Below are 24603 nucleotides of genomic sequence, written 5' to 3'. Positions count from 1 at the left end.
TGCAAGATGTTCCTAGTGCGGTTGGTGGTTCGGAACGTTAAGTCGATGCCTTGCCTATTTAGTTCTTTTTTAAGGCTGTTTTCTACAGAGTGGCTGTACTCCTGTACTGTTTCTGAGACGGGAGTAAAGTAGTGCAATTTTTGTTCTTATATTTATTGTTTAGTCTACGTGAGATTATCATCCTAGCTTCATTCCTACATTCTTCGTTTCCAATAGATTTTATGGCAATTTCAGCATTTATTAATTCAGAAAACATTTTTTTCTTACCCTGTGAGGGAAAGTTATGTTTTAGGCCTTTGTCAAGCAGCGCCATTTCATCACTGTCAAATGTGATCTCTGTTTGGTTTACCGTATTAGGAAAGAATTCAAAGTCGAATGCGACAGCGGTCTGCTTATCATAAAATACCCCCGCCGCAGCAAACCTGCCGACTAAGCGAATTTCCATTTGTCTGAATTGATTTTCAGTTAAATATATTTTAATAACATTAGGTTTAACGAGTACCTAGGTTTGCTGCTACAAGGAAACTAATAAAGTGTGTTTTTGAGTAAAATATTGATAGCTTAGTACAAAATAAATAAATTTGCCAAGTTTGATCAAAATATATCCATAAACAAACAAACTACAACATTTGACTATATTCTCCATAAGAATAACATGGGAATTTTAAATTTATAATTTTTTTAATTTTCTCCGTTACTAATAATCGAACAAAAATACTTTTATATACTAAAAAATTTGTTTTTTAAGCTCTTTAAAAAGGTCTAAAGAGAAATCGGGAAATTTTGTGTTTTGAGGGTCAAAAGTGAGAAAAACCAATTTTTACCCCATAAAACCCCCCGTAAAGCCCCGTTCCCATGGTCCGATCGTGCTGGTTCGCGAACTCATTCAAGTTTATCCCGCTTTACACCTTTAAACCAAATTTAATCAAAATCGGACAAAAATTACTCAAGTTATCGCGTTCACGGACGTATATATATATATATATATATATATATATAAGTCTATATATATATACATATATAAAAATTTGAAAGAATGGTGTTTTTGGCCTCTGGGGACATCAAAATAAAAAAGTAAATCGGTCCCGGGTCTAGGTCTTACCGTGCCACCTACGGTAATAGCTACTTCCCTATAGGGAAATTTGCTAAAACTGTACAAAACTGTATAAAGAACAAAAGAAAACAAGATATTAAACCAGATAAGAGTGAGAGAAAATATGTTTGCGTGGAGTACAGCCACTCTGTAGAAAACAGCCTTAAAAAAGAACTAAATAGGCAAGGCATCGACTTAACGTTCCGAACCACCAACCGCACTAGGAACATCTTGCATAATAAAGGGTCTAGCAACAAATTAAATAACACCGGTGTTTACCAGATCAGTTGCCCAGATTGCCCATGCAAATATATAGGCCAGACGGGTCGGGCATTTGAAACCCGCTACAGAGAACATAGGCCAACTCCAAAAATGGTCAAACAAAAATCAGCCTTCGCACAACACCTGGTTGATTCAAATCACTCAATGAGTAGCATTGACGATGGTTTAAAAATTCTACATGTCTGTGGGAAAGGTAGCAAACTTGACACCTTGGAGGAGTTCGAGATTTATAAAATTTATTATGACGAACAGTGTAAGGACCACATCCTTAACGAAAAATTACAGTTCCAGTCTCACTCGATTTTTAATACAATATTAAACTCAGGAACAGCTGATCGAAGATCTGATAACATCAGTGATAACAGTAGAGGAGACACTCCAGTCTGCTACCAGCCCCGCGCCGCGCCGGACCAAATCAGTATTATGATAGCGCTATCTAAATGTCAATTGTGTATTCGTACCGTATTAATGTCTTCTGTGTTCGTGTTCGTGTTTTAAATGTGTTTTTGACGAGTTGCAAGCTTTGATAATGTTGTCTTCGCAACAAAACATGTAAGCTGTTGAGCAATAACATTTTTGGACTATTTGACTGAGGTATGTAAAAAACCTATTATTGTCTTAACAATATAGTCCAGGGGCCGAAAACATGAATTTTGACATCAAAGATTGCCAAATTTGAACTCTTTTCATACATATTCAACCAGAAAAGGTAATGAATTGGCGTTCAACAGTCATAATTTATCGGTTTATGAAAAAATTCCACTTTATAGTGGTGTTACCCTAAATATTTCAATAGCTTACCTGACAATATAAAAAATATAAGTAATTTTAATTCATTTAAAAAACGTTTGAAATTATTTCTAACCGACAGACCCTTGTATAAATTAGAAGATTTTTTCCAACTTCCTGAAATTTGATTTTTTTTATAATAACAATATTCTTTGTAAGTAGTCTTAAGTTTAATATTGTGTTTTTATAACTGACTCCATTCTGTACAAAATGTGCAATATGAATAAGTTATTTTGATTGATTGATTGACATTAATATTTTATCTTCCTAGGCCAGAGGCCACATTGGTTATAAATACGGCCCTATTATTATGCAACCAATTTTGACTGCGCTTTCACACAATCCACGAGGACAGTTAATGCAACCCGCATGACTGATGACAATTCTTTTACTTAGGTTGGTAGATAATTTATATCGATCGGTCAAGTAATAGTGTTTAGTTTAGCTGTTGTAAACTACTTGAACTATAGGTTTGAACAAACTTTTATCATAAAAAACATATTTTAATTCTCATATGAATATTGTTATGATAGGGGACCAGTGTGGCTGAGCCTGTCACACTATCTAGTCCAGGCGCTGAGGGGGTTTGAGCATGCATAAAAGTGTAACGAAATTTGACTTTTGATTGTTGCTATGGGTACCTAGTAGATAAAGAAAATCGATGTTGTCGCATTTCTAGGTGGTTAATAACATGGGGGGGAGGGGGTGAAGTTGGGGGGCCGCCCGGGGGGCCGCCGCGCACAAAATAGCGTATATCTCGAGAACCAAAAGTCATATGAATACGTTAGACATGTCAAACTGTGCAGAAAAATGCATTCTACAAATAGATTATGTAGTAGTTTCACGGAAATTGACAAGAAGTTACTAAAAATTATATTTTTTAAATTTACGATAAGTATAATCAGGAGTATAATGGTTTTTGTTGTTGTTTAGAACCACTAATTTTTTAATTGAAAACTTTTGAGAGTAGTACACTATAGGTAAATAGTACTTCTGTATAATGAAACTATTGTACATAACTTAACAGCTATACAATCCTCAGATCCAATAAACATAACACAAACAAAGGCACAAAACGCGTCGCGGTCATTGTTCCTGCTGCCGCTGCCGTAACTATTAACTCCAGTCCTATTAACTATTCTACTCCAGAAGAAGGCAATCAGAATTCTAACTTCTAGCAAAGCTGACGCCCACTGTAGACCTCTTTTCATGCGTCTGGGAGTTATGACATTGTTCAGCCAGTACGTCTTAAACAGTGTTGTACACATAAAGAAAAACTTGAATGATTTTAGCTCAAGGGGTGACCTTCATAGTTGCAATACTCGCAACCGTGGCCAACTTGACCTTCCATCCCATCGGCTCAGTAAGACTGCAAACAGTTTCCCCACTATGGCCATAAAGCTGTATAATAGCCTCAGTGTTGAGATCAGAGGCCTGCCAGTGAAAGCGTTCGTAGCGCACATGTCTAAGGAGTTGAAGACTAGGCCCCTTTACTCCATCAGGGAATTTTTTGAAACCCCTGACTCAGTTTGGACATCATGATCCACCGCCTTGTATAGTGTATATAGTGTATATAGACAGAGTTTTAAAGTTTTAATTTTTTCATTTAACGCAATCTATCCAGCTATGGCTGGGCAACGATGAAGAACCGGTAAAGGTAAAGGTAAAGGTTAATGGCGAGTACAGTTCAAGCTGAGACTTATATTATACTTTTAGAAAGATGGAGATTCTGAGGATTCATTTTCATATGTATAAAATAGTATTGAGCGACTATTATGTAGCGGGAAATATAGTTTGTAAAAGAAGAGAGTTCAAAATATATTTTGGTGGTGGATCGTTTCCATCGCCATCTGAAATTGCAATTAATTCCCTACAATTTATATATCTCCAAAACTGAGGTTGGTTATAACAATTTTATGTAGTTATGAAAAGGTCATAAAAATTATGTTTTCGTAAAAAAATGTTAACATTTCACATTCTGACGTAAATTACTCAGGAAATTTCGATTTCAACTACATTTAACTATACATTTTTAGAAAGAGCTTTTACTCTTTAATTATGCAGTGTAACAAGGCTACAAATACAAGCTAGGAATACAATGGAAACTCCATGTACAGTTTCTAAACTTAAATTTATTTCATTACAATACAAAATTGATGTTAAAAGAAAAGAAACTAAGGGTTCACAATAAAAGTTTACAAAGGGTGGCAAATGAATTTAATAATTTAAGCTTTAGGCTAGGCCTATTACAATAGTTCTAATTTAGGTTGAGGGGTTATATTGCATGGATCTTTATCCCAGGTGGGGTGATCGAGCGGCGTTTGAATTTAATCTTGTGATTATATATAGCCTAATTAAATTTTGTTTTGAAATATAAATTATGTTCGAATTATTTTCTGAAAGGTTGAATTAATTTATGTTCTGAATAAGCTTCTACTAGTTTCTTGACTTTTAAATTCTGGTACAAAAGTTCAAAAGTTAGGCTTAAAAATGTTGTAATGGCTTCGATCCAAGGAAAGAAAATGTCTACTGGAGTGATCTCACCAAAATTGATGTCTTCTTCACAGTTAAATTTCTTGATGTTGTGTAGTTATTAATGTTTGTAACAAGGACGGATCTTCTTTAATCAAATTTCACTAATTTATTCCAAATATATGCACTTTTTTTATAAATTTTTATATTAAAATATACAGTTATATCTTCATACTAGCTCAGCACTCTTAGAAGTGAGGAAGGTTTGATGCATTGTTGCATTCACATATGTCAATGCTGACTTAATCACGGAAAATTGTAGGCCACTGTTCACACACATATATAGCCTAATAACAATTTTCATTTGCCATAGAGCTAAATTTGAATTTTGACAAGTTATTTAAGTAAAATTATATTGAATTTGAAGCAACTTTGTTACAAAAAGTTATAGGTTATTATATATTTACATGAAATAAGGTTATTTTAGAATGTTCTATATTATAATGTATTGAATCAATTACCTATTGGTCTGTTTGGCCATATATTATACAAGGTTTGATAAAGAGGGATGGATTGACATATTGATAAAAATAAAAACATATGGTAAAAATTAAATTATTCTATTGAAAATTTTTGTGAAAATACTAAATTGTTACAGCAGTATAATATTAAGTTTACTGTTGATGCAATAATTTTTTTTTCTCATACAACAATTAAATACAACTAGTGTACATGTTGCTCGAATTCGAGCAATTTCAAAGTATTACAGGAGTTATTTTAAAACGAATAACAGTCATACTTACCATTAATTTAAAAGAGTCAACTCAAGATTACCGGTGTGTAGCTCAGACCATTTTTGTCTTCATTATTGATAAACCTAAAGCATTCCTGCCGGTTTTCTCCTTCTCAAAATGCCTCGCTGTACAGGCAACACAGGTCATTGATAGAGGGCCAATTGAGAACGAAAAGTCGTTTTGGGGTAGTGTTAGGGCGCATTTGTAACCTAATAGTTGAGATTGTCCAGGGTCAGGTGCTGACTGTGATGAGTTAAGCCTATTACGCGCCACTGTTCTGTAGCTGCGGTTGTTATCACGATTACGCCTCCTGTCTATGTTTCGTTGTCGTCACGTCGGAGGCATTTAAAAGAAAAAAAACAACAAATAAACAAATTATAGCTACACAAAACAACGATAAATGCACAAATTTAAGTTACAATCATACTAACACGATCCTTCATAGCGACGCAAAACAACGATAAATACACAACTTTAAGATACAACCATACTAACACGATCCGTCTTGGGGGTTATGTTTACACAAACTCAAATAGTAAATAAATGTACTCAATGCGTTTCATTGAATTGAAAAATAACAGCAATTAAATTATACAGCTGATCAAAATGTAAACAATTATATGTTCTCCATAAGGATTACATGGGAACTTTCAAAGCCACTGGGGCAGAGCCCAAGGGACTTTTTCAAAAATGTAAGGCCAGTTTGCAAATCTACGCGACACGCTCTTTCCAATGAGACGTCAATGGATAAAATCTGTTAAGAAATGGCGGAGGAGTTCAACCGACAAAGTTTCATGTAGCGTATTAATTATATAGATTTGGTAATTAAAATAGTTTGTTAGTTTTTTTATAATTTTATTTTTATGCGTATAAAAAAAAACATTGATATTTCTACGTAAGGAATCATATTTTACACAACCTTAACGTTTGGATAATATGGATAAAAACATTATTTTTATGATTTTTGCGGGTTGATTTAGACATTTCTAATTTGAATAATCCAAAAATTTGCAAACCTCTTGCTACTACGCCTAAAAGCATTGCTGAAAAATATATATTTTTATATTATTATATTCTACATTTATCACTGAAACATAATAAATAATAGATATCTACTTATATGGGCATGTAACTGTTCTCTGGTGAATCATATGGTACCACTACAAAAGGGCCAAAATATAACCACCACTGGTACCCAGATAGGGTCAAGGATTCAGAGAGAAGAAGTAAAATTATAATGCTTCGAGATTCAACTATAACTTCAGCTGATCAGGTCAATTTAATTGTTAACGATCGGTGCGATGATTCGTTGCATTACTTTCAGAGACAATGAGGGGTAAAGAAAAAATTACCTCTCTTTTTAAGTTTTGAGTAGTGGTTTTTGGTAATTAAAATACTGTCGCAGGTTAATTAATGCACACAACTCACGTAAATAGTGTTAACGACACTCGTAGAAGTTTTTAAGGCACTCGCTTAGGCTTGCATTTAACATTTTCTACTCGTATCGTTTACACTACCTTTACGCGATCGCCGAAACAGCTGTTACACCAATTGTGCAGCCTGGTCAGGTAATGGAAACGTTCAACTACCAACATTTTTTTAAACTCTCTTCTTTTACAAACTATATTTCTCGCTACATAATAGTCCCTCAATACTATTTTATATATATGAAAATGAATCCTAAGAATCTCCATCTTTCTAAAAGTATAATATAAGTCTCAGCTTGAACTGTACTCGCCATTAATAGTTACGGCAGCAGGAACAATGACCGCGACGCGTTTTGCGCCTTTGTTTGTGTTATGTTTATTGGATCTGAGGATTGTATAGCTGTTAAGTTATGTACCGCAATAGTTTCATTATACAGAAGTACTATTTACCTATAGTGTACTACTCTCAAAAGTTGTCAATTAAAAAATTAATGGTTCTAAACAACAACAAAAACCATTATACTCCTGATTATACTTATCGTAAATTTAAAAAATATAATTTTTAGTAACTTCTTGTCAATTTCCGTGAAACTACTACATAATCTATTTGTAGAATGCATTTCTCTGCACAGTTTGACATGTCTAACGTATTCATATGACTTTTGGTTCTCGAGATATAAGCTATTTTGTGCGCGGCGGCCCCCCGGGCGGCCCCCCAACTTCACCCCCTCCCACCCATGTTATTATCCACCTAGAAATGCGACAACATCGATTTTCTTTATCTACTAGGTACCCATAGCAACAATCAAAAGTCAAATTTCGTTACACTTTTATGCATGCTCAAACCCCCTCAGCGCCTCGACTAATCGTGTGCCGGTAAAATTTACCGAAAATCCCGGTCAAGGCTCACGGGCCCCCCTAGCTTGCGGGCCCGCTATTGCCACCACTGTAGATAAACTTGAATGAGTTCGCGAACCAGCATGATCGGACCATGGTGACGGGGGGGGGGGGGGGGGGGTGGGGGTTTATGGGGTAAAAAATGGGTTTTCTCTTTTTTTACCCTGAAAACACAAAATTTACTATTTTATCTCTTGGACATTTTAAAGAGTCTAAAAAAAAACAAATAACAAAAACACAGATGATCGAACGAAGTGAACGAATCTATGTATCATGTATAGCGGAGTCGGAGAAAAGTTATCCGCTTGTCTGTGAGTGAGTGTGTTCGCATCAAAACTCAAGAAACATTGCACTTATAGAGTTCAAATTTTGCACAATTATGACACCAGTGGGAAGGCACCATTAAAATTCTAGACGATTCCATTCAGTAGTAATTATAAAAACCTAAAAATACGTTTTTAAATTTGTCCCATAAGAATAACATTAGGAGCTACCTTCTTCTTCTTTTTATTTGTTTACGTTTTGCGACCAACAATTTTGTTGTCTACTTAAGACAGAGAGAACGACTTTTACTCTAAGCTCTTTCATGCATGGAGTAAACAGTTTGGCGTGTATGAATATATATCATTATAATTTCACAACTTTCAGAATAATAAATTGAACTTTATGTACCATATTCTGATAATTCGTACCATAATGTTACAATAGTTTGACACTCGTACCATCATGTTACCACAATCTCTGTTTAGGTTGGCAATTTGTAAAATCAGGTGATATTCCTAATAAAGCAGCTCATGGCTATTTCCCATGACGTCATATCACGCCACTATCACACCACCTTTCCGAACACAGCCTAAATCCCCTCTCCTCACATCAGTCCACACCATGTCTTAGACCCTTCAACATCATATACCCTTTGCGGCCCTCTGAGCCTTTCAAAATGTAACCAGTGTATTTACTTACAACACCCCATCCCTGACCCTAGACGTACAGTACGATGTCGACGTACTGTACACTTTACAATATTAGTCGGCAGTTATATACAGTTTATGTTCAGGGCCGGTTTAACCCATACGCAAACTACGCGGCCGCATATGGCGCCACGAAAAAGTGGCGCCGTGGCGCCAACGGAACAATTTTTTTTGCGTGAACAACGTAATTTTGTTTATTTTCGCTCAGAGTTCAAATATACCACAATAGAGGCATTTATTCTGTTTGTACCAACAGCATTTGAAAAATGTGTATATTTTTACATCACTACAACTCAAGGACTCAATGCCATTTGCAGTTTCGATTTGTATATAATGATTATATAATATAATCATATAATATAATATAGCTCATCTTTCGATGAGCTGACGCTCGGCAGCGTACGGTGCGGCGCCTGTGGGTTTCATTTCACGACTCGCTCATGCTCGTGCTCGAGATAAGCAAGCGCGCAGCGCCACTTATCACAACAAGAAACGTCCCCCTCCCTTCCCTCCCTTCTGTGTTTTATCCATAGAGCAGAGCATTACGTTGTATTAGCACTCTTTTGGTTTTATACGTATACCGTATCGGTATCGTATTGGCGTTGTTTTGATGATTCATGATTGTTGATAAGCGAATGATTACGAGTGTTTTAAGTTTAATTTATAATTAGCACATTAAATAAGAAGAAAGTAAAAACTGAAAATGAGTCAAACATCTTGCGAGCCGATACTAAGAAAACAATGGCAGAAAAAAAGAAAACGTGTGGCACTTTTTATCGAAAGCGTACGGCGAATTTGGAAGAGGAAGATAAAAAACAAGCCAAAACAATGAGTAGATTTTTGTTGAAATCATCTGGTGGCGAGTCCAGTCAGCCCAAAGAAGTCACGATAGAAGACGGCAATGACGTAGGTATTTATTTATTTATTTTCCAAGGAAAGATTAAAACAAACAGCTGATCACAAACGGCAAACATTACATCATTGCCGTCTTCTATCGTGACGTCATGCTTGACTAGCATTACGGCCTTTGGTTTTGCTAAAGTTTATATGATGAGTAAAAGTGTAAAAATGTTAAATTTCTGCGAATAATAAACAGTCTTATATTGCAAGTATTCTTCTAACCTAAACTTATAGAAAAGTTCTTCTCAAAATTATTGGGAGAAAATTCACAAATACGGTAAAGTTATTTTAATGGTTTGTGGTGGGGAGAATCCTAAGTGGCGCTAATTCGGGTGTTCGCTTAACTCTGAAAAATTCCTAGAACCGGCCCTGTTTATGTTCAGTATTAAAATTCACCTTTACATTACAAATATATAATATATATATATATATATATTTAGAACCAAGCAGCTTTTTACATTATTCAATTTAATGTTGGCATTGACTATTAAATAGTCAAAGATGTTAGTCTTTTTTCATACTAAAACGCTATGCAAAGGGGGGGGAAACAGGTCCACGACGTAGGGAGTGGTGAAGGAAGTGGTAAAGGTGAGCAGTGCGGAGTGTGGAAACCCTTTGTGACAGTTAGATTAATAAATCTGCAATAAAAAAATGCTATGAGAAGGGAGGGAAACCGGTCCAGGACATAGGAAGTGGTGAAGGAAGTGTTAAATGTGAGCATTTCAGAGTGTGGGAACCGTTGGTAACAGTTAGATTAATGTATTTGCAATACTAAAATGCGATGGAAAGTCAGGGAAACAGGACTACGACGTAAGAAGTGGTGGAGGAAGTAGTCAAGGCGAGCAGTCCGGAGTGTGGGAACCCTTTGTGACAGTTAGATTAATGTATCGGCAATAATAAAATGCTATGAGAAGGAAGGTAAACAGGTCCATGACATAGGACGTAGTAAAGAAAGTAGTCAAGGCGAGCAGTCCGGATTGTGGGAACCCTTTGTGACAGTTAGATTAATCTATCTGCAATTCTTAAATGCTTTGGGAAGGGAGGGAAATAGGTCCACGACGTAAGAAGTGGTGAAGGAAGTAGTCAAGGCAAGCAGTCTGGAGTGTGGGAAGCCTTTGCAGTTAGAATAATGTATCTGCAATTCTAAAAATGCTATGGGAAGGAAGGGAAACAGGTCCACGATGAAGGAAGTGGTGAAGGAAGTAGTCAAGGTGTGGAGTGTGGGAACCATTGGTGGCAGTTAGAATAATGCATCTGCAATACTAAAAGGCTATGGGAAGGAAGGAGTTTGAGGCGCGTCCCATGGTCGAACCACGTCGCTCGAGGCTAAAAGCCAGTGTTGCCAACCGAAAGTACTATCTCCGTCGAGCAGTACACACGCGGGGTGTTTGTTATGCAATCTGCCATCCGAAGACAGTTAGTTGTACTGTAGTTGATATTTGCACGCGATTGTAAGTTTCTATAGCAACCGTGCCGTGACCTTGTCCTCGGTCTCGCGCATTCCTCTGCCATTGTATTATTTAACTGCATCGGAAGTTGAGATTCGCTTATATGCATTGATCTGTTGAGTCAAATAACAATTTTATTTGGGGTTTTTGATCGTTAGTTTGGATAAAACTGTGTATCGTACTGTGTATTGTAGAATTTAATTTGTAGTGTGGTAATATGGTACCTGTGTATAATTAATGGGTATCATGGAGGTCAATTTACCTCGTGTATATCAACAAAGTTTAATATCTGAAATTAATCCGAACGATTCATAGTAGCCAACAGGCACAAAGTAGTGTTTATGCAATATGTAAATTTCAAACATGTGTAACAGTAAAGTAAGAAATATTCGCCCATGGTTGTTTAGTTTACTGCAACAGTAGTTTGTTAGGATTGTAGGTAAGTCTATTTAAGAAAGTTTTTATTAGGTGCATAAGTCGTTCATCAAGCGTTATGAGAAAGAAAATCTTTTATAGAAGTGAAAAAATACTCTTAATCGGAAGGTTGTGTAAATAAAATATCTATAAATAAAATTAGAGTTTTGTCTGTGCATTGTTCAAAATAATGTATTTTTCGGTTATGTTTGCGTTTATACTTTAAAAAGCTTTTAATGTGTTATCTCACTTTCTCTCTGTCATGGCCCAGAAGGCATTTTAAGTAGTCTTTGCATGTAAAAATGAACAAGTCGTCTTCTGAAATACGAATACGAAATAGGATGCCAACCCTGTACAAAGGATGGGTACTCTGCTAATGTATGCATTACGTCGAGCTTTACGATAGGGATTCAAATAGTTTTTTGTGTTCACTGAATTGGCGAGAGTGTATTTAGCCATTAAAACATGCATCGCTACTTTTGAAATAACCTGACTGATGACGTTCAAAACCCAATTTTGTGGATTTTTGTCAAGTTTTCTCCTTATGTCTACCACATACGTCTTTATCAAATACTAATCATCTGTTTGGAGAATACGACATCTATGAAATAACGAACATCTGTTCGGATGGATTATTTTTTCTAGCTGTCACTGATATGTGTGATATGTAGATATCCAATGTGATATGTAGATATCCAATGTGATATGTAGATATCCAATGTGATATGTGGATATCACATTGGTGGATATCCACCATGATCCATTGGTGTATCTTGCCTCAGATGCCTCTCTCTTTCCTCGATGGTGTATCTTGCCTCAGTTTACCTCCTCTTTCCTCATTGGTGTATCTTGCCTCGGATAGTTCCAGACACCGGGCGCTTGGAGCGCTGAAATAGATTCTTTCCGTAGTAAGTCTACGTCGTGTCGACCGCTATGGCAATGGCAGTGTGTGAGAGGCTGCTAAAGTGACAGCATGTCACTCCCATCGATATGTAACACAATGGATCTACGTGAGCCAAAACGCGGACGCCCAGACACCATAGTCCAGTCAACCACTGGCGCTGATGGCGTATATCTGTACGTCGTCAGCACAGGTGTGTGGTTTGAACTGGTGTTTTATTGCAATGGTGCTGTTTAGTTTATATTTTTTATAATGAATTGAGTATATGCATGGAACATGCCATGCAAGTGTGTTCTACTCCTACAATCTGTATTTGTCAGTGTTGAATGTAATTTTATTTGTATATAATATGTTTGCTGTTACTTGTCCTGTATTTAATTTAATTTATGTTGGTAACAGCTGATCATGTGTAAATAGTTAGGATTGTTTTTATTGTAACATGAGAATTCTTGAATAAGTTATGTTTGAGTAAAAATGTTGTGTGTGTGTACTTCAGTAAAATGAAAGATAATTATTGTAACAGTAAAACCTTAGGTGTTAGTAATTTACTTTCTCTTAAGTCAACAGGTTACGGGCCCAGAAAAATCCATTAATTCAACCATAACTGTAAAAACAAGAAGTAATCTTCTAGTAAAACCCTAAGAGTTAAAGTGTAGTGAAGGTGAGTGAAAAAGTAAAAGTAAGACTAACAATGGCATCAGTAAAAGAAGATGATTTCGTAGAAAAACTCAAAGGAGTTGAAACTTTTCCATTGTGGAAATTTCAGATTAAAATAATATTTCAATCCAGTGATTTGATGAGTATTGTTGATGGTTCTGAGAAACTTGAAGATATGGGCGATGGAAAGAAGAAGGCTGATTGGATTAAAAGAGATGCCAAGGCTCAGAAGTGTATAGTTAGTTCTATTGAGAAGGGACCGATGTTACATATCATTAACTGTGAAAACTCAAGAGAAATGTTTTTGAAGCTGTGTAATATTTATGAAAGAGACTCAGAGCAGCAGAAGTACTCGTTATTCCAAGAATTCTTTAACCTCAGGTATGAGCCTAATTCTGATATAAGTTCTCACATAAGTAGAATTGAAAACATAGCACACAGACTAAAAACTTTAAAACAAGATATTGATGAAAAAATGATAATATCAAAAATTCTTGTCAGTCTGCCAGATAGATTTAAGTATTTTGTAACTGCCTGGGAATCAATGCCCAATGAAGAAAAGACATTGGCAAATCCAACGCGAGACTGTTAGCAGAAGAGTCAAGAAGTGAGTTAAATGAGGTAAGCCTAGAGAAAAATCTTGCATTCCAAGTTGTTTGTCACAACTGTAAAATTCCAGGCCATAAAGCAAAATACTGCAAGAAACCTACACACAATTGGGCTAACTCTGATAATGAAAGGCGATGTTTTAAATGCAATGCTGTTGGTCATCTAGCAAACACCTGTGGAAATGTAAAAAATTTTGTTAACAAGTTTGAAAAAAGAAATGTAAAGCCAAATTTATTTTGTAATATATGTAAAAAGTCAAATCATAATGAAAAAAATTGTTACTTTAGAAAAAGCCAGAACCTAAATGTCGCTAGTAAAACTGTGTCATTTTTGTCGTATGATGATGGACAAAATGTTCGGGGTAATAGTGGGACTGTAAACTTTGTATCTGAATGGGTTGTTGATTCAGGCACATCTTCACATTATAAAAAATTGTGCAGATTTGTTAAGTAATAAACAAAATATTTCTTCTGAAATATATGTTGCTAAGAAAAATCAAACCATGTTAGCTTCAACGAGTGGAACTGTAAAATCCAAAGAATGTATCCTGAATAATGTGCTATATGTTCCTGAACTCAGTGAAAACTTGTTGTCTGTTTCTGCAATAACTAATAATGGTGGTGAGGTTACTTTCTCTGAAAATACAACAGAGAATGACCAGAAAGGAGACAAAAATGAAAATGATAAGAAAGAAGACAAAAATGAAAATGACCAGAAAGAAGACGAAAATGAAAATGAAGATATTGAGAGTGCAGATAATCTAAGTGAGATAAGTAATAATGAAGTAGAGTTTGAGTTGGTTTCAGACAAAAATGAAATCAATGAAGAACAGCCAAGTTTAAGTAATACTGATACTACACAAAGCATCAAACTAAGAAGAAAAACTAAACTACCTGAAAGATATAAAGAGTTTGTGTTGTTGACATATGAAGAAGCAATCAAAGGACCAGATAAAAAAAATTGGCTACAAGCAATTGAGGATGAGAAAAGCTCCCTTATTGAGAATGAAACGTGGGAAGTGGTTGACATAAAGCAAACATTAAACAAGAAGATCCTAAGTAACAAGTGGGTATTAACAAGAAAGGATAACGGAAAATACAAAGCGAGACTAGATGTAAGAGGTTTTGCCCAAGAAAAAGGTATAGACTATGAAGAAACCTACAGCCCAGTTGTAAGTAATTCAACTTTACGTTTGTTATTTTCATTAGCTGCCAAACAAAATCTCAAACTAATGCAATTTGATGTTAAAACTGCTTTTCTCTATGGAAATTTAGATGAAGAAATTTATATGTGTGTACCTGAAGGGTTTGATCATAAAGATAAAGTTTTGAAATTAAGAAAGACTTTATATGGACTTAAACAAGCTCCACTTAAATGGAACCAGTTGTTTACAAACTGCTTACTAAAATATGGCTTAAAACAAACTCAGTCTGACCGTTGTGTTTTTACAAATGGCAGTATTCATCTTGCTATATTTGTTGATGATGGATTTCTTGCTGGTTCAGATGAAGGCGTTCCAAGAAAGGAATGGGGTCTTTAGAGCCGTAAAAACGAACGTTCCACTTTCAAACTAGATTACACAACGCAGAGACGTCAACACCAACCTTACGAACTACGTTAGGATTTTCGTGACACAAAGGCAAACCACTACTGAATCCGTGATTCACGCTTGCCTGTGTAGGAATACCTAGTTGTTCGCTCGCGAACCCACCGTACGGTCGCTGACCAGTACCGGACACCGTAGGTCGATGAATCGAATCGGTAGAGTGGGAAGTGTCGAAAGCATAGTTAACACATGGTCTGGTTAGTGTACTATACACTAACCCCTCGGAATTTTTAAAACGATCTGATTGTGTTATATCAACTGGATAACTACTAGCCTGTTTGTTGGCCTGATTGTTATCAGCGCGCATTGTTAGGCTTGATAACGAACGACAAATGTCCTCAAAGTTGGTTCCTGGAGGCAAACCAACTATCTCCCGTACTCTGTCAAGTTCCGTACTTCGTATGTCACTGTCACCCGTTTGCGAGTCGACATATCCCGTGTCGTAGCCGAGTGGAAGTGCAGATGCACCGTCCACGCTAACATTCACGTCATTACCGTACACTGCTCGGGGAATGCCATGTTTCCAAAATTTACAAAATGACTTTCGAAGTTCGTCAACTGTCCCCATATTAGCCAAACCGTATCGACTCATTTCGTAACGAAGTTCATCCTTGGTTAACGTGTGAATCCACCCAATTCGCGGGTCATCCTCTGAGGGACTCTTAGACGTCAATGTACGATCAGTCGTAGTAAATAAATTTAAAGTCGTTGGTACCATTAACTGTGACGTAGTTGTAGCTACTTGAGGCTGAGTAGCCTCTGCTGTCGTAGTGGGAAAATTTAAAGTCGATGTTCCCACTTGTGTTCGCACAGTTGGTTGTGAAATAGTTTGTGCTACTTGAGCTTGTGAAGACCCGGCAGTCGTAGTCGTAGTTTTCGCGGTCGTTTCAGTCACCGCTCTGACCATTTTAGGCGTAGTGTTCGCGCTAACACTCGAACCTACCATTTTCGCTTTTTCTTATTTTCCAAAGAAAAATCACTACAATAATCGATTCTACCGTTCGGGCGCCAATACGTGAAGTACGTTCGAATATTACGATAATAACGGAAATTCAAGGTCCTTGTTCGGGCGCCACTTTGTGAGGTGTTTATTTCGGGTAGGTTCAACCTATCCTAATCTTACCTCCGATTTGCTCGGACAACTCGAGTAGTCCAGGGTTCTCGCTAACAGTCTCCGTCGCTCGCTAACCGCTTCTCGATCTTCGTAGATGGTACCTTCGTCGTCCTACACGCACGAGTATACTATGGTTGTATGCACAACGACGCACTGACTAGGAATATATCGGCACTAAATACGATACTTCTATGTGAACTAAAATACGTGACCAGCTTCTAGTACTAACAAAAAGGTATCGCTTCTCAAATGAAAACTAAAAATAAAACTCTCGTAGTGAAATAAAATGTCGTCTTTGCGCAATAACAAAATAATGAAATGAAATACTTTTGGATAAAATAAAATAAAACCACTTTAGATAAATAAACTAAAAAGTGTAGGCTACTGTGGCACTTCAGTGCCAGCCTGAGAAATACAATACGCTAATCTCTTACAACTAAGGTGATCGTAAAGAATATTAACTTCTACTCGCCAAAGTAAAACGGGAAAATAATACTAATAATGTAAGGATACAATGCAGTACTTACGCATGTCAATACTTATTTCGCTTAATATTATCGCCTTTATTTTTGCGCTCGTTGCGTATCGCATCCACAACTTATTCTCGCAGCAGGTCCGCTATATATCTCAGGAGAGGGTGTGTAGCGAACATGCGCTCGCCGTCGACTGCCCGCTCTTGAGGGAGGTTGTTTGGCGAACAAGCGCTCGCCATCGACTGTCTCAAGAAATGTCCACTGTCCGCTGGTCTCGGCTTCTCCCAACCACGTCTACGTCAGCGCCCCGAGGTCGCAGCGGCCAAGTCACGAACTAGGAGACTTGACTTGCCGTGGACATGTTTGACATTGTTGTCGAGCGCGCTCAAACCTTCACGGCCTAAAAATAATTATTAAAACTAACCCCCCTAATAAAATTTGAGAGACGTATCTAAATCAATCAGTAGACTACTTGAGTGATATTACATGCAAGCAGACCATGGCAGGAGCGACTGTGTCTTGGGAGCAGGTAGTGCAATAAATTGAGGGTGCTTCGGTTAGGTCAAGTGTGCAACACATGAGGAGTTCACCTGTCTGTGCGAGAGTATTACTGGGAAAGGGATCGTTCTTGAATGGATCTCGGCAATAAAGTTTGAAGATGGCTCTCCACAGGCTGGTCTGTATGTCGGTAAATATGGCCTTTCTGACACCATCTGTCTGCCATGGCCTATGCCAGTAGTCTGTTAATTTCAGACAAAATTTTCTGAACTTCTTTCATATAATTCATAGGAAATAGGTCTACATCATCCTACTTTGCAACATGTCCTCAAGCTTACACTTAAGTGTGATATGAATTATTCTTAAATTAGGCATATTGGGGAAAAGAATAAGAATACAAGACCTTCAAAGTACATATAGGTCAATATTGAAAAGAAAAAGTTATGATTAACATATACAAAAAATATTTGATATTGTATTGAATATGTATTGTAAATAAAACTTTGGTTGAAAATTGTTGGGGGTTGAATCAGTCTTACTCTCTATACTTTTTTGTTTTAGAAAATTTTTAAGCCCCATATAACTAATATGGGTATGCGGTAATAAATATCGCTGAATGAAATTTATTAGCAACATGTCAATAACTAAAAATATCCATAATCAGTACTAGATTTGTGAGGGAACATGACGGAATGGAGTGCTGGTATCTCTTTTTCGGAAAGATTAAAATATTGGCATATATAGTTACTAATCACATTAAATAGATTACCTACAGTTCCGGCACCAATTTTATAGAAATAGAGCACTATCCAAAATATTCTATTTTTATCAAGTTTTAAAGATGATTTTTTTTTCAGCTGAACCTTTGATTGATGAAGTTATCAACAAGTTACCAGATTCCATCCATTTTGTGGTGGTTCATGTGGGTCAGCCAGAATAGTGAGTTTTATTTGAAGCTAATGTTTGATTCTGTAAAAGTAAAATGGAGTTTATCAAATGAACTTTCATACAAAAGCTACCATTCCTAAATAATCTAGGGCAATGAAACATGGACAGATTTATAAAAATTCCAAATTTAATTTATTACTCAATGGCAAATGAGCACATTAGTCTGTGATGTTAGAATGTTATGAGAGTCTTATTATCAAATCATCAATGAGCCTTCTATTTGAGAAAGCTGTCTTTATTCTTTAACCCTCTAAGGTGTCGCATTGACAACCTCCCAAAGTCACGATTATTTAGGCACTTTTGCCGAGTTTTATCTAAACATCCAGATACAAACTTTAACTGAAGTTATACTTAAACATTGTATATTTTCTTAAACTACATGAAATAAGCTGTCTTTAAATATATTATAGTATAATACCTTACCTTACAAGACTGAATTCCTATTTGGGTTAAAATCCAGAAGATGTTCGTAACTGAGTGATTTTTAAGCCATTGATACATAAAAAAGTAAATTATAACTTAATGTGTACAAGCTTTCCCGTCTTATTTCAAAGTGCAAAAAATTATAAAAAAGTAAACATGCAACGTGAAGTTTTGGCATTATTGAGACTTGTGGAATTTTATTAACATGTGGTTTTAACAACGAAGCAATACCGGTACCGCAAAAATACAACACATTCAGTAAAAAAATAAAAAAATAATAAAATTTATGTTTTTGTAATGGACTCTTGCATCAAGGTTCTACCTTTCCCCCAAGCATTATTGAAGTGCGAAAATACCCTTTCAACTGGTGCCGATATGCATGGCAAACAGAAAATGTATTCCAAAATCAAACCAAGATTTCAAACCACAACTTTTTTTATCGAAGAAGCAGGAGTTAACATACACAAAGTACACTAACTACCCAACTAGCGTTGCCCGTCACCGTCACTGCCACCGTGACCATGTAGGTTTGGCCTGCAGATTTAATTGGTTAGGAATCAGTGTTCTCATATTGGTTTGCGCTATTCTTAAATATGATATCAGGTCATTTAATTAAGAAAATATGAATACTATTTAAATATTGAATGTTTTAAAATTGACCACGGTAATCATTGAATTACATTCTATAATTACAAATTCATAATGTTTAACTCGTATAAATTAATATTCTACCACCTTAAAATTGTTGACTATTGATACAACTTATTTATTCTTTATATTAGGGTAGAAGGGGGGAATTGGGTATTAGGGGTAATTGGGTATGAACTTTTTTGAAATTTTTTAAAAAATACATGTCTTTTATTAGAAAGAATTAAAAAATCTGTAGTGATAGCTAGTTATGTTTTATAAACCTCAAATTTATTTTAGGTTGTTATATTGAAATTGAAACGAGTTAAAAAATAATTTGTTCACCCCTTACGTTTTTCAATTTTTAAAGTGCCTATCAAACTTGGTCCGAGTAACCTTGGAAACAATATAAAAATTTCAGTTACTGCAAAATATTTACTTTTATCTCATAAGAGCAAAGTATACATACTAATAGTAATTTTCTGAAGTTTAGGAATTTTTAAATTGACTTTTAAGTGTATTTTTTAGGGGTTGAAAATGTTAGTACCCAATTGCCCCCTCATGGGAAAATGGGTACTATATTTTTTTTTGCCTGATAACAATACATCTGTGTTTTTTTAGTTAAAATATGCTTTTAGGGGGTAGTTAAGAATTGCTTTAGGTTGGTATGACTTCTGTGCATTGAATATTAAAGAAATTATGGCTTAGTACCCAATTCCCCCGTCACATCGGCTTAGAGGCAGAAGACCATAAGAGTTTTTCAAAGTTTTGTCTTCTTATAACTTTTTTTTGTAATAAGTTAGAATAATCCAACTTGTTTTATGTTTAAGTATGTCTAAGAAGCTACAATTAATACAATTTTTATAACCCTAGGTTATAAGGATTTATTACAAAGAAATATCTTTGAAAAACTGTAAAGTTTTCAAAAAATAACTTTAACGCTTTATAAAATTGTCAAAAATAATGATAAGAGACTAAAACTTGTCTTAAAATGCTTATTTGTGTTTTCTTAATAACACCCATTTTCCCAGAATTTTTAATAGGTCATTTTAATGTATAATAGGTGTAGTACCCAATTCCCCCCTTTGGGGTAATTGGGTATGAAATATATATATATATATTTTTAATAGAACAAAACAACTTGCAGGTCTGAAAATAAGTGAAAAGATGTCTATTGGAAGCCTTTAAATGAAGGCGTAAAAGTTGTAAAGTGATGCAATTTGTTTTAGCATACAAAGTACATTTTACAAAACCTAGTACCCAATTCCCCCCTTCTACCCTATTATCTTTGTACTCCTCTTTATCCAATTGTCAATACTTTCAAGTTTTCAATCATCTAGGTTAAAATGAATGATAATATTAAATGCGGAAGAATTAAATAAGAAGAATGCGGCTGAACGCCAGCATAGGACACTGTCGTATATGCCTGAAAGCATGCGTCGTCTGCCAATCTTCCCTACTTAGTTCACAACGTACCAAAAAAATAGTCTGAACAATCCCGAGATTTTAAGACATCTGGATGGTCTTGACGAAGCACTTGTGGCAGACGACGCGGTGGCCACAGGGCGACGTCTGCATAGTGGCTTTGGCGTTGACACAGATGAGAAATAATGTGTGAATTTTTGATTTGGATGATAAAAAAAAACCTCGATCAATGAACAAAAATTGGACAGTAAATTATACTAGCAGCAAAACCCGACTTTGCTTTATTTATTTATGTTAGAGTTTGTAAAATTAATAAATAAATTAAATTTTAATTAAATTAATTAATATTGTTTGCCACAAGTGTATAGATTACAATGAATTTGGTTGAACCTTTTACAATTAAAATTACTCGAGTTCCCCTTTAATATATAATAGTTTATCTGTAAAAAAAAGATTTTGGGGGGTCACGACCCTCTTAACCCCCCCCCACCCCGGGACCGCCCTTGAATCAGAATCATAATCATTTATTGTCCTTCAGCATTACATACATGCAATAGACAGTGTCATTGTTAACATGCAAAATAAATAAAATAGATAACATACAATTAGTAATAGATAGGTTGCTTGTTCACATTCTAACTGTGGTTAAACATTCACAACTCAAGGATCAGCTATTACTTTAATTGTCATTAAAGAAGTTGATCAGTATCACTGGATCTTTGAAAATTAACTCTCTAATTGAAATGAATGAAACATAAGAGGAGTGAGGCTCTAAAGGAATTAACAGTTTTTGTCACCATTCGTCCCTTTGCTAGATCATCTATATATTAATATGCTAGCATGTTTCTTTAAAACCATTTTTCTCAGCTCGTGTGCATCTTAGGGAAAATCTGCACATACTGCTAAAAAGATATTTTCCTGTAGGTGTGCAGAATCCCTTTATAAACTAAAATAGGCTCAGAAATAAGCACAAAAAATAAATTTGAAATAAAAAAAATGTACATTGGTCTTATGGGTTGCCATGCTGGTGACAATATAACAACAAAATATAAATATAAAATCAAAACAAATGGAAGAAATTCCAATTACATGTTTTATTTACAGCGTGGGGGGAAAATAAAGAAGTCACATTACTGTAGATATTTTTGGTTGAGTTTTCAACCACTGGACGACCTCTAGTAAACTTTAAAATGATAGTACCTCAATAATTGTAAGAATTGGTTAAAAGTAGGATGGCTGAAAAAGGGTTGTTACAGGGAAAACACTTATTGTATTAAGTATACAGTAGACTCTCAATAATCCGGCAGTTATAGGACCGCCTGATTACTGGAATGTTATCAATCAAAACTCTTAAAACACTTCTCCGAAGATCGCGAGATCGGAAACCGCTAATGCCGCGATCGGGCACGACGACAATGATGTTTCCGTAATCTTGGGAGTTGTTGATAACGTCTAAACGTCCGCGGGAGATGTTAATGATTTTGCCACGATCGCGCATGATGACGTTTCCATGACCGCGGGAGTGGATGATAATGTCTACACGGCCGCGGGACATAATAAGAATTTTGCCGTGATCGCAGAAGACCTCACCCGTCAAAAGACGTCGGATTACTGAAGTGCGAGAGTGGTGCAGTGCCGGATTAGAGAGGGTCTACTGTAATACTTGGATTTTGCCTGAGTGGCAGACATCTAGCTATAAATCCTAAGTCCAATTTTTATGAGTGATTTTTGTAAGATATTGTGTCAAGTTGAGTGTTACTCCATTTATATTTGACATTTAAACATTTTTGTGTTATATTTCAGCTGGAAGGACCAAAACTGCCCCTTTCGTAAGGACAAGAAGGCCCATGTGAGCTCAATACCAACTGTCATCAGATGGGGAGGGCCGCAACGTCTGGAAGGGGCAGATTTAGAAAACCCCGATGTTATCAGTATGGCGTTTGAAGACGACTAACGACAAGACTTTTGCCATGTGATCATTCCAAATAAATATATATTTTTAGCTGTTAAAAGTATTTTTTCATATTTCATTACAGGATTTCCAAATTCAATGTAAAATATTCACAGTAAAGTTAACCAATCAGTGTGTAGAAAATCAAGGCATTGTTAAAGCAACAGGTTTAAGCAAATCTATATATTGAAGATTATTGGATTTTCTTTTCCAAGTCGGCTTGGCTCTTCTACCCGACCGATTGTCATAATTTTGGTCTGATAGTATGAACCAGATAAGTTCAAGATACTGTATTACTCAATTGAAAAACATAAATTTGATTATTTCTTGGATATGGAATATTATTTTAGATATATTTATTACTGAATTCTATCTACCGTTATCCTATATGTTTTGATCTAAGAACCTTCCGTGAAATACCAGCTTTAATTTGAGTTATTGATTATGGTATTTAAGATCAGACGTACTTAAAGCACGCTGCTGAATCACAAAAACCCAAATCCTCCAAAAATGAAGTTATTTGTCATCGATTTATTTGTTTGAACCTTAACAGTAGTCATGTTTAAAAATCAAAGAGATGATATAACAATATGATAAACCTGCTGCAGTACTCAGTAGTACTACAGTAGTTTTCGCTCAAATAGGTACCGTAGCAATAATCTTTCAACGAGTATCAGATAGGTTTGAATACCTGGATTACCCACCAGTATCTACTATAGTTTCTATTGAAGATAACCAAAGTTTAACAATTTCTCGTAAGTCAATTGCATTACTATCAAGAACCTATTTTCTCTGTTAGTTATTTCATGTGATGCTCTCTAAAGCTTACTCATAACAGCCAGGTAGATAGTCTTTATAGTTTGGTAGGATTTAAAGGTTGAGGTGTAAGACAGAACAGTGATTGATAATAGAACATTTTGTCGGGGCCTTTTCAATAATATTGTTTTCATTAAATTGGGATTACAACTTACGAAGAGAAGGCCTTTCTGGTTGACAAAAGTGTTATTTTGGGTATAAAGGTATTATTTAAACTAAGCTATTAGCTCATTAGTGATATTGCATAATTAAATGAATATCCTAAAATCTGTTTATTTTCATTCAAATATCAATTAATTGAGATGGGGACCTAGGTGCGTATTTTAATTGAAATATGAGTGAAGAATAAGTGTAGAATGGTGTGAGATGATCTGTATAGCTTCTTTGATTCGTTCCAAAATAAACCAAACATTTAACATAATGTTATGTCTGAGATAAGGTATTACTGTTGCCCTTGAATGTTATCTTTAGTAGTTGATAATGTAATATTTACATAGGGATAGAGTAGGCATCAATACAGATTTAACTGAGTTTGTATTCTGAGATTTTACAACTATTTATTAATTTAGTAACCTTGCAAATTTCTTAATTATTTTACTAATTTGCATGGACTGTACTAACAAAGAAAAATTAAACAACAATATTTTTCAATTCAAAATATGATTGTTAATTTTTAACAAAAACTTAAAAAGTCATTTTTCAAAGAAGAGTTATTTTTTAACAACAAACGGTCAATTGAATTTTGAAAGCCACTAAGCTTTTCTAGCTAGAAGGGATTTGGCGCATGCGCAGAATGTTTTGCTCCTTGAAACATCCAAGATCGTGCTGTATGGGATCCATTCGTTGAGCAACTGCTCAAATGTTTCAAGGCGCCTCGCAACATTTGCTTGATCAGTGTGCGGCGTCCCATTGAAATACATGGGGAGCTCGTACCCAGCGAAACATTTTGCCTTTCAACACTTGCTTGGTGAAATGCTGCATAGTGTGCGGCCTTATGAACTAGTGCAAAAGCTGTTTTGGTAGGCAAGGCAGGGATAGTTGTGTTTGCCACTTTTGTCTCGCTACAGC

General features: G+C 35.6%; 1 protein-coding gene across 1 annotated transcript in view; it reads left to right on the top strand.

The window, feature by feature from the left end:
* LOC129004281 (thioredoxin domain-containing protein 17-like) overlaps window positions 1–22780 on the top strand; it is a 34810-nt gene extending 12030 nt beyond the window's left edge. Inside the window, exons 2-3 of the mRNA XM_054432809.1 lie at window positions 18203–18284; window positions 22572–22780. Coding sequence (XP_054288784.1) covers window positions 18203–18284; window positions 22572–22722 — 233 coding nt within the window. The 3' untranslated portion in view covers window positions 22723–22780. The remainder of the gene's footprint in view (window positions 1–18202; window positions 18285–22571) is intronic.
* Window positions 22781–24603: the final 1823 nt, after the last annotated feature.

This window comes from Macrosteles quadrilineatus, unplaced genomic scaffold (assembly GCF_028750875.1).
Source record: "Macrosteles quadrilineatus isolate MER2022 unplaced genomic scaffold, UCM_ALF_1.0 Scaffold_1__1_contigs__length_201487025, whole genome shotgun sequence".
NCBI lineage: Eukaryota > Metazoa > Arthropoda > Insecta > Hemiptera > Cicadellidae > Macrosteles > Macrosteles quadrilineatus.
This window is presented reverse-complemented; position numbering and strand designations above follow the sequence as displayed.